Source organism: Equus caballus, chromosome 1 (assembly GCF_041296265.1).
Source record: "Equus caballus isolate H_3958 breed thoroughbred chromosome 1, TB-T2T, whole genome shotgun sequence".
NCBI lineage: Eukaryota > Metazoa > Chordata > Mammalia > Perissodactyla > Equidae > Equus > Equus caballus.
The window spans coordinates 66,003,057-66,018,837 of NC_091684.1; the positions used below are offsets into that span (position 1 = coordinate 66,003,057).

At 50.2% G+C, this 15,781-nt stretch overlaps 1 protein-coding gene across 4 annotated transcripts in view; it reads right to left on the reverse strand.

Annotated features, from left to right (window-relative positions):
* DLG5 (discs large MAGUK scaffold protein 5) overlaps positions 1 to 15,781 on the reverse strand; it is a 128,759-nt gene that overhangs the window by 68,728 nt on the left and 44,250 nt on the right. For 3 of the 4 annotated variants that reach the window (XR_011423411.1, XM_023645967.2, XM_023645983.2), the window contains exons 2-3: positions 11,874 to 11,942; positions 1,263 to 1,425 (exon numbers count right to left, since the gene is read on the reverse strand). Coding sequence is in view for 3 of the 4 variants with exons in the window: in XM_023645967.2 (XP_023501735.2) it covers positions 1,263 to 1,425; positions 11,874 to 11,942 (232 nt within the window). In the remaining variant the exon portion in view is untranslated. Of the gene's footprint in view, positions 1 to 1,262; positions 1,426 to 11,873; positions 11,943 to 13,782; positions 13,861 to 15,781 lie in introns of those variants that run through there. The other variant, XM_070227867.1, reaches the window with a different exon arrangement.

Below are 15,781 nucleotides of genomic sequence, written 5' to 3' on the forward strand. Positions count from 1 at the left end.
ATGCAGTCTCTGTGCAACCACCCACTCTGCCTTGGCAGCATGAAAGCAGCCATGGACAATATGCACTCTAGTGCACCACATCTTCACTGGCCCTGCCTTCGTGCTGTCTGACTGAGGGGCATATCCTCAGAAAGGTAACCTCAAGAAACAGGCTTTGCAGCCCTGACATCACCCCCAGAGGAAACTTTCTTGGGAAAAGGTGCACACCCCTGATGCTTCTAAAGGAAAGAGGTTAAATCAATTTCCCTCCCCTCAGGAACCCTACTAGCATCTCCCAGAAGGATAAACTTCTCTGTGTCCCTCCTCCACCTCCTCCATGAAGCCCTCTTGGACTATGCAAGTGGGTAAAGGCTCTCCCTCTGCCCCACCCCATCGGCCACCCTTCCCTGGTATCTACCTCTAAATTCCAATAAAAGAAGAAATCAAAGATTTTCTCCAAAACAACAAAGAAGCCAGGTAGACTACACCCTTCCTAAAATGCATATATGGCAGGGTTCAATTAATGTGTTTACAAACTGCATAAAGATCCACCCAACGGGAGGCAGGCTGGGGTCTTCTGGGAGACAGTGGTGCACACATGCATACAGACAGATCCCCATGCAGACGCACACACAGAGACAGGCACACACACATGTGGACCCACCAAGGGCTCAGCAATGGGATGACTATGTCTATTAGGGCATGGCATGGGGTGCACACAGCAGCAGACAAGGGATTAAGAAGGAAGCATACTGTCTTGGCACCAGAAAGCAGAGGCGTAGAAGAGGATAGTGACAAGCTCAAGGCCATCCAACTAACCAGTGAGGAGGCGCCAAAGTGGGAGCAGGCCCCTCAGCTGCTGCCAACACCGCCCACCAAATGATCACCTGCAAGGCCAACAGAAAGGCTAGGAGGCTGGCCCCAGGCTCTTCTGCCACACACACACAGACACACACAGACACACATGAGCACACCACTGTCAGGTGCCAAATGTTTGATGAACACACACCCCAACTCCACTGAATCCCTGAGTTGTGAGATTCAGGTCATGGGCTCTGATTTTCATCTGGAGGAAGCAGAATAAGACTGTGACCTTCCCCCTAGGCCCACAGGGAGAGCGTTTCACTGTGACAACGTTGGGGCAAGGGGACACCCTGGCAGTGCAGCATTGACCCCGGGGAACTCAGGAGCCCCTGGGGGGCAGGCGATGGTGATGGCATCAGGATAACCCTGGCCGACTGGCAAGGTGGTGAGTGCTGGGCAGGGTGTGGGCTGACCACTACCTCTTGTCAAAGGTCGTCCCGTGAGTCGCAAAGGCCAGGCGTTTGCGCAGTTCATTCCTCTCTCGGGTCATGAGCCGCAGCTGGATGGAGAGGTTCTCCACCTTCTCGTTCACTTGCCGGTCAGTGAGGAGGGGTGGCGGAGACGGTGCCTTCCCTGTGGTACCTGGAAGGAAGAAGGTAATACAGTGAGCTTGTATGTACACAGCACTCACCAGGTGCAGGCACTGTTCTGAGCGCTTGGCTTGCATAAGCTACTCCCAACAATCCTAGCAGGAGGTCCTGTTAGCATCCCTCTTTCGCAGATGATAACACTGAGTCAGAGAGTAAGAGGTGGAAGTGAGACCTGAGCCCAAGCAGTCTGGCTTCAGCATCCAGGCAGTTACCCACCCACTCTCCTGGCCCTGGCTGAGCACCTCCACTCTCGTCGCAACCCGGCTTTGACACCTCCAGGATGAACTGTTGTGGTCCTAGTCTGGAAATACTGGCTATCACCCACCCCTGGGCATGGGGAGGCCAACCTGAGCCCCAAGCATACTGGAAGATACGGCCTGAGGAGAAAGGGACAATCGGAACCCAAAGAAGTTCCTGAGGATCGAGGCAGTTGGCTCCAAAGCAGCTCTGACAAGATCAAAATCTGTTTCTAAGAAGAAAGTGCTTCATTAAATGCCCAGGAAAAAGAGACGACTCCATGGTGCTTTGATATTTGACTGTTCATATATTCACCTGAGATCTCTAACCCTCAGAGATCCTCAGTGGGGTCACAGGAACCCACAGAAGACATCCCATCTTACAGATGTGATCTGGAAGGCTGACTCACCCCAAGGACACAGTGTTGTCTCCTCAGTCGCCCTAGAATGTGCAAAGGGCAAGAGGCACGACTTCTGACTCTGTGCCACTCCAACTGCCACCCCCTAGCTGATCTCTAATGGCTGACTGCTCGTACAAACCAAGTGTCCTCGAAGACAGGCACTCAGGTGCGGCCTTGTGTCATCCAGAAGTGCTGGGAGAATGGGGAGTTTGACACTGTGGGTGAGAAGCTAGACTGTGGTCTGAGGCAGGTGCCTCAAGCCCTCAGCTCAGCATTTTTCCAGACTTGGTACCCCAACCATATGAACCAGCACCCCTGAAGTACATGGTATTGTAAAACCACCACCACCACCACCACCAGGGTTCCTGGGCTCCAGGCCAGACCTCTGGGGTCAGAACGTTCTCTAAGGTGGAAATGCCGGGACCAGCATTTCCATGAGCATCTCCCCTCCCCACGTGGTTCTACTACACAGCCTGAGAAGCCTTCCCCGAAAAGACCCCATATCCTCACCCCTGTCCCCTGGAGTTCTGAAAAACAGGCTGGTTACAGCTCTGTGTGGGCTGGGTCACTTCTTCCTCCTCTGGCAAATGAAGTCACTTCTATGAGCTTTAGCCCAGGGCCAGTTCCACACTGTCATCTGATTTGCAGTAACTGACCCAGCTCCGACAAGTAGGGTTTCCTCTGGACATGTGTCTGATGCCCGTTCTGGAGATGCTATGACTCACCTTCTAACCAACTCCAGGGGGGAAATTACCTGTGGAAGAGTGACAAATCCAAGACAGTGGGATGAAAAGACTCAAAGAGCACCCGTAAAAGGGGAATTTCAACGTTCATGTTCATGAGCAACCCACACAACAGCAGCCAACACAGATGTCTCAGGCATTAATTTAATCGTCCCAACAACTCCACAGGTGGGTACGAATGTTATCATCTCCTTCTCACAGGTGAGGAAACTGAGGCCCAGCAAGGTTAGGCAATGGCCTCAAATATGCACAAATGGCAAGCGGTGCCCTGGGAGGACAGCCCAGGTGCCTGGATCCAAAGCACAGGCTCTTGGCCACGGTGCCTTGCTGCCTCCCAAATGACAACACTGACTTCATGCCCAGCAGTTTCTGAAATGCTTTTCATATATTACCCCATTCAATCTCCTTAAGGAAGACACCACTGTTATTCCCATGTTACGGATCAGGAAACAAAACCTTACCAAGGTCAAACAACGTGTCCAGGTCACAGAGCCAGAGAATGACAGCACTGAGATGTGACCCTCCCTTCACCTCCGCCTTCCACCTACCCGACCCCAGAGCCCAAGGTCTCAGGTTCACATTAACCTAAAAGCTCACAAACTTTTTCATCTTAGGACCTCTTCAGACTCTTAAAAATGACTGAGGACTCCAAAGAGCTTTTGTTTATTTGGGTATATCTATCTAACAATACCTACCAGATTAGAAAGTAAAACTAAAAAGAATTTTTAAATATCTACTAATTTTAAAACAACCAAAAACCCGTTGCATATTCACAGAAGATGTTTTTTATGAAAAATTAACTACCGTTTCCATTACAAAACAAAAAATGCAATGAGAAGAGTGGTATTGCTTTTCATCTTTATAATGCTGTCTGACGTCTGCCTTAATATAGAGAGCTAGAGTCTCCTGTCTGTGCAACATCACATACCATGGATGGAACTTCAGAAAACACCAGTCTACAGTGGAGTCTGCATGAGGACAACAGTGGAAAAGGCAAGTGACATCTTAGCATCATTCTGGAAACAGTCTGACCTCACCACCCTGAAAGGACCGCAGGGGCAGCAGACCAAGCTTTGAGAACGGCTGCTCTGCGCTATAATCAAGTCAAAGCAGTATCAGAAAAATAGCAAATCTCGAGTTTCAGAACTGAAAAGCACCACAAGGCCTAGCAACCTACCTCCAGGGAGATGAGGAATTTTCACCCAATTTTACAAATGAGGCAACAGAAAGATGCTTCCCTTGGCTTTCAAGGAAGCTGGAGAGAGGAGAAGAAGCAAGACAGAAGTACAGGTTATGAGACTTGTCAGCACCCCAGCCACGGCCTCCTGTCTCAGTCTCCAGTGGGATGAGGCCACAGGCTGTGCAGCCGTGACGATCTGGGGGCAACCAATGAGGTGAATGCCGACATTTGCCCAGCACAAGCCAGGAGCTGGGTTCTGTGCTAAATGCACTCCATCTTCACCTCATTAATCCCGCAGCACCCTTCCAGGTACCTGCTATGATCACCCCATGAAAAACTGATGTCCAGAAAACGGTGGACCCCCTTGCAAACTCAGCTCTAACTCCAGAGCTGGGGCCTCAACCACTTTGCTACATGGCCTCCCAACAGGAGTGGTCTCCAGTTGCCCTTCCCTAGCCCCAAAGGTTTGAGCACACGTGAAACATACAAGTGAGGCCACCCCAATCCATCACTGGCAGGCTCTCTGGCTTAAGGGAAAATGCTGCCTAGGTGCCTCTACTTTCACAAGGAGGAAGGCGGAGAGTGGAGGAGGGCTGCAGTGGACCTCAAGAAGAATCCCAAGATGTGCTAAGCCAGGAAGTTCCAAACTAACAGAAAATCCTCTCCATCCCCATTCAACTAAAAATACAGTTTTTCTCTTTTTACTTGCATCTCAGGTTGAAAGACGTTTTGAAGATGATGCAGTCCACTCATCCAAACAGTTGCCAGAATCCCTTAAATAGCCACCAAGACTGTTTGAACTCCTCTGCAGTGAAGGAGTTCACTATGCAGCAAAGCCTGTCTAATCTCTCCCCAGAAAATTATTCTGTGTACTGATTTAAAATCTGTCTCTTCAACTTCGCCACTGACCCTAGATGCACCTGCCTAATGGCCATAAGGTACAACTGTAATTCCTCTTCCACACAACAGACCTGCAAGTGTTTAAAGACAATTACCAAGTCCCATTATCACTACCAGAATAGCTAAAAAGTGACACCACCAAATGCTGGCATGGATGCAGAGAAATTAAAATTCTCAAACATTGCTGGTAGAAATACAAAATGATACACCACTTTAGAAAACACTTTGGCAGTCTTTTATAAAGTTAAACATGCATGTACCATACCACCCATTAATCCCACTCCTAGGTATTTACATAAGAGAAATAAAACTTTATGTTCACATAAAAACCAGGATACAACTGTTTCTAAGAGCTGGTGAATGGATAAACCACACTGTTACATTCATACAACAGAATACTACTCAGCAATGAAAAGGAATGAACTACTAGTAACAACTTACCAACATACACAAGAGCACAGGGGACTCTTGAATGCCTTATGCTAACCGGAAGCCTGACTCAAAGGCTACATACTTACTGATTCTATTTATAAGACATTTGGGCAGAGACAAAACTACAGGGACAGAAAAGAGATCAATGGTTGCCAGGGACTGAGGGTGGAGGAAAGAAAGACTGCAAAGTTGCAGAAGGAAATTCTGGGGCGTGAAGCAACTGTTCTGTATCTTAATGGTGGCAGTGGCTAAATGACCATAAGTGTTTGTTAAAACTCACTGAACTATATACTAAAAAGGCTAAATTTTCTTGTATGCAATTTATACCTTAATGAATATGACTTTTAAATTTTTTTTTAAGTTAAAAAAACCTGTGGTGCGCTAAACTGAAGCCACCATCCCAGGAGCAGTGTGAGTGGTGAAGAGATATGGATTGCCAACCCCCTCAACAGTCACTGCAGTTACAGGAAACATTTTAAATGATAAGCAAAATAAAAACTAACATCAAGTGAATTGTCCACAAAAACGTCAGATGCCTTTCCCTCAGTTCTCCTACCCTCCGCAGCTATTCTTTTGGATTCAAATGCAAACCTGTCCACTCTCCCCAAGTTCACTCCTTCCTCTTTCTAAATCTGGAACCCACTTGAAAAGAGGGCAGATTTCCTCTTTCCTTTTGATGTCCAGGATGGGATCCAGAGAGTAAGGGATTTCGATTGGACTAAAATGACCCCAAAAGGGGTGCTAGAAGATGCCAGGAGAGCTGGCGCAAACCCTGGATTTTGGACAAAGAGCCATCTCTCATCTGGGCCTTGGTGTGAGAGGGAGAGTGGGAGCAGGACAGGTGCAGAGTCCCTCTCACCACCACAAGAGTCCTGGCTCCTCCTCCCAGTCACCCTGGGTGGGTGCAGCCACCTCCATAGACCACTGAGGCACAGCGAGCAGCCTGGCAGCTGGGTGGTCTTCTTGGCCATAAGCCCCTTTGTCCTTAGCTCCCTCTTAACCATGCTCCAGCTGGCCCTGAAGGCAAGCCTCTCGACTTTATTTACAGCTGGACAGGTTGCAACTCTGCTTCAGAGCCCTGTGGGCCCATCGTGCCAGAAGCCAAGGAGAAAATTGGCACTGGCCAAAAGTGATCAGGTGGTGTGGGGATGGCCGCCTAACGGCTGTGGCTGTCGGGGCAGAAGCAACATAGCAGCAGAACACGGTCGTCACGGGCAGCGAGCAAACTAAGCCATGCCCACTCCAGCCCGGGAGAGGAGAGCCGTCAGGAGATAGACGACCCACATCCTGAACCAGTGCTGCTGGAAGCGCCTCCGCTTCAGGAGAGAACTTGTGAGAAATGTAGCCATCAGGCCCCAGCCAGACCTACTGAATCAGAAACCCTGGGGGTGAAGCTGGCACTCTCCTCCAGGTGACTCTGATGTCTGATAAAGTCAGAGAACCTCTGGTCTAGACCAAAGTTGCATTTGCTGGTCAGAGTGACTTTTTTCCCCTTGTTTCATTAGCTGTCCAATAGCCATGTCATTGATGAAGTGCAGGAAGGGCTCTTTCTTCTAACTATGGAAACCAGGGGGACACCCTCCTTCGTCAGTATAGGCCTGCAGCTCAGCTCCTCCCAGGACTTAAAGTGAAAGGAGGTTAGATTCCAAGACAGCAGCTACGGCCTTGCCAGTTCCCAGATCTCCTCTCAGATACACTACTTGCTCTTGAATCCTTGACTAAGGGTCTGCTTTGCAAAAACCCAAACCAAGACATGCAGTGACAGCCTATTGCTTCTTGGCTCCTCCTGCATCTGGAGTACCATTCCTGGAAGGCCCAACTCAAGGGCCACATTCTCCCCAAAACTTACTCTGACCTCCCCCCTCAGAAATAACTGCTCCTTCCCCTGAGCTATTTGTTTCTTTCTGTTTTACACAAGGCAGAAGGGCCAGTCACTTTCCTCTCTGGTGCTATGGTCTGAATGTTTGTGTCCCCCAAAATTCCTATGTTGAAATCTTAACCCCCAGGGTGTGGTATTGGAAGGTGGCGCCTTTGGGGGGTGATGAGGTCATGAGGGTGGAGCCCTCATGAAAGGGACTAATGCCCTTCTAACAGGGACCCCAGAGAGCTCTCTCCCTTCTTCTGCCATGTGAGGTTATAGCAGGAAGATGCCATCTATGAATCAGGAACTGGGCCCTAGCAGACTCAGAATCTGCCTTGATCTTGGACATCCCAGCCTACAGAACTATGAGAAACACATTTTTGTTTCTAAGCTGCCCAGACTGTGTGGTAATGTAGCAGCCTGGACGGACTCTAAGATCAGGAGCCAGGCCTCTATGTGATCCCTTGAGCGCTGAGCATGTGCTCCAAGAGCAGAAGGTGCTCCCATTCGTCTGATGAACTGAGAGAAAACAGCCCCCTGACCCAAAAGGAGCAGAGAAGGAAGGATCTGAGGGTACAGGGAGCCAGGGCGCAGCATGCCTCCAGAAGACTCGCTCCACCTTCCCCTATCAACCAGAAGCTGCACTTTCAAGGAACCTTCACTGGAATACAAAGGAAGCCCTCCAACTCCTTCTCCTGCCAACAAGCCAAGAGACCTCTCTGCTTAATGAGAAATCTCTCCTGGTATTTCAATTTGCATCAAATTTAAGGCTTATTTTATAAAGGCCGCCAAAGAATATCTCTTCTTCTTAAAACTTCCCATTTATCCAAGATGAGAAATAAAAGGCACCTGAGAAATTAGGTCAGGATAAATGGGGATGAAAAACTTTCAATTGCCTGAAACGAGCATGCATTTCCTGGGCAGATCCATGGGGCCTCCCCATGGGGCAGGTTACTTAATAACAGGCCGCAGTGGGTGGGGGAAGGCCTCAAAGAAGCCACATGCACTTAGCTGATGAAAACTGTCTGGAAAGGCCTTGGCAGAAAGACTCTGAAACCTTTAAGACTGTTAGTTAGCAAAGGTGTGGTGAGTTGTTAGTAGAGTCAAGCTGGAGAGCTGAAAAGGGGCAGACTACCTGGAGATCTAATGCCAACCAAGGGAGCCGGCCAGGCACCACTGTTGCTGAAAAAATGCTACATACCCAAGGCTTCATCTACCAGTCTTCTCGTATGTTAAATATAACTTGATGTTGTTTTCCCTAATGTTCTCTGCTAGAGAGATATAAGTGAGAAAGCAGAGGTGATATTTTTATAATAAGACCTTGCTCTTACCTTTCCGTAAGTTCATGGAGAAAGACCATGAATAAACAAACACAGCTAGTCTCCATCTGACTTAGCAGCCTCCCTCTGCCAGGGCTATGAGGCACCAGTCAAGGCCAGGAAAGCAGAGCTGTGCCTGTCATTAGGTGAGGCTGAGCCAGGAGGAATTCTCCAGGAGGCGCTGCAGTGGTCCCATGGCTGACCCCACCATTCACCAACTCCAGGGCTGGTCCACGCCAGCCACACACCTTCCAGTTCTCTTGCCAGGGGTTAGGTTAGGTCAGCCCATCTCAAACCTGGAGGGTTGTTAACTGTGGATGCTGGGCTCCACACTCAGAGCTTCTGATGTAGCTTGGGAACCTGCATTTCTAACAAGTGCCTGAGTGCTCCCGGCCCAGGAACCACACTGCATGAGCCACAAGTAGCGAGCCAGTTGTGATCAGTGAGAGAAGACTATGGCAAGGGACTTCTGGGGACGGCTTCTTTGCTTCTAAGGACACTAGAGCAGACGACCGTCTTCATCCTCTGGACCACTTGTGATGATGGAGATGTTCTTTAATCTCCTCTGTCTAATATGGTACCCACTAGCCATAGGTGGCTATGGAGCACTTGAAATGTGGCTAGTGTGACTGCTGAAACCAGTGATTTAAATCTTATTTCATTTTAATTCGTTTGAATTTAGATAACCACCTGTGGCTGGTGGCTCCCATAATGGACACTGCAGCCCTGGACACTGTCAGCTCTAGATGTGGTGGCTGAACTGCTACTAGATCCCCTACCATCAGCCTGAGAGGAGGACACCACACAGAGGATCGCAGAGCCACATCCTGGGCTCTCGGCCTAGCCTCAGCGCTTCCTGCTGTGTGAGACCACACATGACTTTGCTGTTTAAGGCAGTGTGAGCAGGTATTCCCTACTGCTGCAGCCAAAAGCCTTCTGGCCAATACAGCCAGAGAACATTCAAGTAAGCCTGCAGAAAAATGGGGCTACTCACCCCAAGGGCAATGTCAACTGCAAGCAGAAGAGCAAGAGAAACAAAACGTGGCTCCCAATGACTTGAAGAGGGTTTGGCCTGAAGGGATGCACCCAGGTCTTTCAGCCTTTGAGATCTGGGCACAGATACTGAGGCTCGGCCTGCTACAGGAAGCACAGCAGAACTCTGTCCTCTGCCTGCTGACAAGTATCTGGGGACACTGTTGGCCCTGCCGTCTCAGGGGCCCAACCAGCTTCAGAAGTGTAGAGAATCAAATGGTAGGTCACTGACAAGATGCTTCCTCCAGAGTAGGTAAAGGTACAGCTGCACAAAAAATATCTTCCTACTGGGGCTTGAAATTCCACATTAACAATCCTCACTGTGGTTTAAGCAACACCCCTCTGTGGAGTCACCTTTGAAAATGGAAATACTCCTAGGAAAGGTACCGCTGTAAGCCTTGAAGCGTCACTGTAAATGAATTTGTCAGGTATCAGTTAGATTAGTGTACCTTGTTTGCAAGAGGCACAGGGAGCCGGAAAGGGTGAGGCACGAGAGAGGCAAGAGGTGCACTCAGGGCTCAACCAGGTCACTGTTTTACAAAGTCCCACCTTGCTGCTCTCCTTATCCTGACTGCCCCACCCCTACGCTTCCTGAAAGCTAGTCCCAAGTTCAAAATTTGGACAATCCCACCATTGAACAAATGTGTCTCACCGACCCAAAACAGAAAAGACGAAGTAATAAAGACTGTCAGGCGCTCTGAATCGTGGTTCCCGAAGAGTCCTCCCTGAACCCTAGATAGGATGAGGACTTTGTCCCCCAAAAAGATGTTGAAGTCCTAATCCCCAGTAAATGTGAATGTGACCTTATTTGGAAATACGGTCTTTACAGATGATCAAGTTAAGATGGGGTCACACTGGAGTAGGGCGGGCCCCTAAATCAATATGACTGGTGGCCTTTGTAAAAGGGGAAATTTGGAAACAGACACACAGGAAGAACATTATGTGAACACGGAGGCAGAGATATGAGTGATGCATCTACAAGACTGCCAGCACACCACCAGAAGCCTTCAGAGGAGGTGTGGCCTTGCCAACACCTGGATCTCAGACTTCTGGCCTCCAGAACTGTGAGAAAATAAATTTCTGTGATGTAAGCCACTCAGTTTGTGGTAGTTTGTTATGGTAGCCCTAGCCAATGAATGTGGTAGCCCCTACTGGTACCCATCTTCCCTTCTCATCACTCTGACTTCATTTACTGTGCTTACTCATTTAACCGTCTCCCCCATAGGCCCTAAGATCCACAAGCCCAGGGACCGCATCTGCCTATTCACCACTAAGTCCCAAAACCACTTCTGGCACACCAGAGGTGTTCTGTAAGTGTTAGTCAAATTAACACAGGAAAGGTCTGCCTCTGGCTAGTTCTGGAATCTCTGGCATGAGACTTCCCTCTCTGGCTGTCAATTTCCCCATCTGTCTATATGGAGGAAAACAAAACAATTGGACCAGATGACCTCTGTGAGCGCTCCTGACCCACAAACTCCTGGACTCACACTGAAGGTGTATCCATCCAACAAGGTGAGGTCAGGACATCAGAAACTGCACTAGGGGTGTTAAATAGAGGGCACAGAACACAGCGGGTGGGCCACAGAGGTGGGGGAAGGCTGGAAGTCTCTGACAACCTTTCTGCTGGGACGTCTTTAGTGAATGAAAGAAGGACCAGCCTCACACTACAAACTTCTGGAAACATCCATTTCAGCATGAGCTGGCTACTCCTGTCCTCAGGGCAACACACTGCCCAGTGGGCTGTTCCTACTTACAAAGGACAGTCCCAAAAGGGGCCAGTCTCATGGACGAGTACTATAAGGCCTTGGGTTGGGGGCAATAGGCTCACTGAGAAGTCCTATGTCCTGAAAAGGTAAAGAAACAGCAAAACACGTGCCTCCCCAGCACCCACCTCCCTTCTAACCCAGAGCCAGATTTCTGCCTCCTCCGTTAAGAGGATCTATTGCCGATGAGAGAAAATGTGAATGGAATCAACAAAAGATGACCCCATGGGGCTGGCTAGCAACTGGAAGAGAGAACAAGGCAAACTTCTGTGTGCCAGCAATGCTCTCTTTCTTGACTTGGTTAGGATTTCATGAGTGTTTCCAGTTTATGAAAATTTATAAAGTGGCACACATGATAGGTGGCCTTTTGTGCATGTATGCTATACTTTAATAAAAAGTTAAAAAAATAAATAAATAAATAATAATAATTAAAAAAAAGATGACCCCATGAACGATCTGACAGGTGAGGCCAACTTCCCATCCCACAAACCCAGGGCTGCCCCAGCTCACACCCAGAGCCTGACCTGCCCAGTGTCCTCCAGTAAGGAGAGTGCCCAGGAAGGTGGTACTCACCCACACTGCTGAGGGAGCTGCTGCTTTCTGAGTCTGACGGCATGATGGACAAGACACTGTAGGTGGAGCCTGGGGACAGAAGGGGAGATCATTTATTACTAACCCCAAAGGGCACTCTTGTGTATACCCCAAACCACGGCAGACCAACTGATCTTCAGTCAACACCAGGCTGAGAGCCCATATCACACCAGGGCCTAGAAATCCAATCCCAGGGGCCAGGCTGGGGAGGGGCAGACAGCAGGGTCTAGGCTGTGGTGTGTCTGCCTCCTGACCTTTCCGACCCCCTCTTGCTCTGGAGACTGATTGACCTAAAGGCAGAGGGGAACCTGGAGTGAGCCAGCTGGCTTCTGGCTGGGACACCTGGGGCAAGGCTCAGCAAAAGAGCAACAGGCCCAGGTTAAAACGAGGTCTGGGGATTTCCTACAGACATTTGTCAATATGATCCTGGCTTCCATGCAGAGATGGGTGTCAACAGGGGAGAGGGAGAGGAGGAGGGAAACTGATGGTGGGGGAGACCATCAGGGGGACAGTAGAGACCCTGAGGGGAAGGGGAAGACTTCGGGGGAGGAGATGGAGATCACACATGGAGGGAAGAGAGCCAGTGTGCAAGTAACCTAGCAGTGTGCCCACCAAAAAAGAGATGAAAGGAGAGAGAAAACAAGAAAAAAGGAACTTTGGTAATGGCAAGAACTAGGACAGCAGCCAGGAAGAACCGGTGGCCTCATTATGGAATTTTCTGAGGCTGTGAAGAGCCTGCGGGTGTTTAGTGTGGATTGAAGAGGGTGACCAGGGAAGCCGGCAGGGGTTTCGTCTTCAAATAGGACTGTCAGAAGGGATTCAATTTGTCTGACATGGCCTCCTCCAGCAGCAGAACTGGAAACAGCAGGTAGATGCTGAACATGCCGCAGCTCTAAACAGGTCAGGAGGGCCCAAGAGACCTGGGGGGAGTGGGGGGGCAACACACACATTCACCTCCATGCACACCTGGCAGGGACATCACAGGGGGGACAGGCACATCATTTGAAAGGACACAAAACCAGAAAACCCCATTCAGCCCCGAAATTCCTTGATCCTACTCAAAAATAAATAAGCAATGTTCAATGAAATACCTCCCGTATTTCAAGATCAACCCACATGATTCATTTTGCTGTCCAACATCTCTGCACTTTTGTCTCAACGAAAGAATGAGCATCACAAATTTCTCAAATCATCTCTCTTCCCACATCATAAATGTTAAGTGTTGGTTAAAGATCTGTGAAAAACTCAGATGCAATTCAGACAAATCCATTGATATCTTCAAAAGACACCAACACAACACAGTGCCTATCTTCTGAACTCAATCACCATTTTCTTAAGTTTTTTTTCCCTTTATAGGGGCAAGGAAGGCTAGCCGGCTGGTATGTGGATGGACTGTTTTCAAAAGACACCTACTCAGAAAAGCAGGCACAAATAAACTCTCCCACTCACATCTTCGAAATCTCTGAGCTCAACCCAAGCTTGCTTCCAACACCGCAGCCTGTGTCCGGGAGACGCTCCCTGCAGGACCGCCTTGCTTGTTTCTCATGGGCATCAGCAGCGCCCCATCTTCCAGTAAACCGTACCTCCCCTTCACATCATCTCTCCTCCCTCAGGGCGAGTTTCCACTGTTAATTACACTCGGCAGACAGCCCTCTCTCTCTCCACCACCTCCCTCCCCAGCTAGGGGAGTCAACTGGCCAACCAACATTCTGTTCCTCTTCCCTGTCCCAGAAGTCCTGCCAGGGCTCTGGGGCCTGACCCAGGGGCGGCATGACATCTTTATCTGCATCTCTGGGCATCATCACCCCCCAAGTCGGCTGGCAGAGCTCCTGGGACCTGGGGATGGGGGCTGGGAGGGAGCAATTAAAATTGGACAGGGCCCAGTTTTTACCATGTTCCCAGGGCCTTAGACGTCATTCAGGGGGAAAAAAGTCCTCAAGACGACATTGTCGTGGTCATGCTTTGTCTCTGCAGCTATTGTTGTCTTAAAAAGCCTGTGTGGTCAAGACTGTCAGGAAAAGGCAAAAGGAGTCGCTCTCCTCCAAGTCACGCGGCATCCTTTCAAAGCTGGTGTACGGCATCATCTACCTCTGGGGTTTCACAATCGAACCTGGAGGCCAACAGGAGTAGAGTCTCACCAGTGCACACTTCCCGGCCCCTCCCAGCCCCTCACTCTTGGCCACATTGGAGATGTTTCCCCAGGAGCTCCCCTGAAGGCACCTGTACCCACCTGCCCTGAAACCTAAGGCACACCCTCTACTTCAGAGAGGGCCCAGGACTAACAAAGGCTAACAGATCAGCCTGGCTCCCCTACCAGACACACCCCCTGGGCACTGCCCCCATTCCCTCCCTGTCCACGCCCCCCACCACAGGGCAGCAGGGCACTGGAGGCTCAAGATGCTCCCCACAAACTCAGGAAAGCCTGTGCAGAGCTCCTGAGAGGACCTGGAGAAAGCTGGATGATCTGGAAACACTTCCAGAAAAGGAGTGCAAAGAATAAGACCAGGTTTTCGTGGACGTGTGGACTGGAGAGAGACACACAGCAATTATCCAGGGATCTGGTCAAAGTGCAGGCTCTGACTGGGAAGACTGGGGGGCCTGAGACTCTGCATTTCTACCAAGCACCCAGGGCATGTGGTCCACAGGGATGCAAACAGAAGCTATGGGAGAAGCCCTGGGAGAGAGCCAGCAGACTCTCCGGGCATAGTCTCTGGGACCAGCCTGGGCCACACATTGTCTTGCGTCCTTCCCGAGAGCCCGGCGGGCCCTGCTAATTGTGTTTACCCTGTGACTCAGCCCCACTGGGTCACAGAGACCACTTCAAAAGAACTTCCAGTAAAATCACCCAAGCAGTAACGGAATGCCCCAGCCCTCCCAAGGCCCCCTTCCACAGCCTGTGGGGACAAGAGAGATAGAAGCATGTCCCCTAACACATCCCTCCATTCACCTGGAGCTTGTAAAGGCCCGAGTGACTCACACTTCCTCCCCATGAAACCCACACGCTAGAGGGGCTTGCTCCAGCCTTGAGCCAGCATGCAGAGTCCTCCCTGTGCTCCAGGAGGGCTAGGAGGCCGGCTCTTGCACTGCCCTGAGACAGCTCTGGCGACCTGAGACAGCTTTGGCTGCAGGAGGTCACGCCCCCCCCCCAGTACCTGGGAACGGGGAGGAAGGCGGCAAGCTGTATTCCCTGAGGGCTCTGGCAGGGAGGTGCTCCCTGGCCTAGCCAGAAGGCAGCACCAGGGCACCTGCCAGACCCTGGTCCCCTCTCCTAGCTCACAGCTGAGGAACACGGGGTTTGTACTTGTACTCACAGGTGGGCATCAGGTTCCCATGGCGCACCTGAGCCCCGCATAGCACTGAACCAGGTCTGGTAGAAAGCAGACAAGCCAAGGCTAAGGAGGGTGCTCACCTACTGTGAGACTCCTTGAGGTCCCTTCCCCTCCCTGAGCCTGAGGCCCTCATCTGTAAAACGAGGCAGTAGTGACTAGAATATCGACAGTGCATCCACCTGCCCAGGTTCAACTCCCAACTCTGCCACTAAGCAGCTGTGTGCCCTCAGGTAAGTCACTCAGCTTCCCCCTGCCTCCCCTGCTTATCTGTAAAATGGGCTAAAGAGGAATACTTAGCTCCTAGAGGATCAACTCTGAGTTAATAGGAAAGGGGCCTGAAGCAGCACTTGGCCCGGCCAGCTCTAAGTGTTAGCTGCTGCTATTATGGTCACCAGACCTTCCAACCTGTCGCTCTCAATCTTCGATTACCTAAATTGAAGACTAGACTAGAGTGATGAAGTTGAACAGTCCACGATGACAAAGTGCTGGAGAGGATACTCAACAGGCAATGCGAGCTGAGCCAGGCATGGAGACTAAAGTTGGGAGGCAGAGACGGCTTCA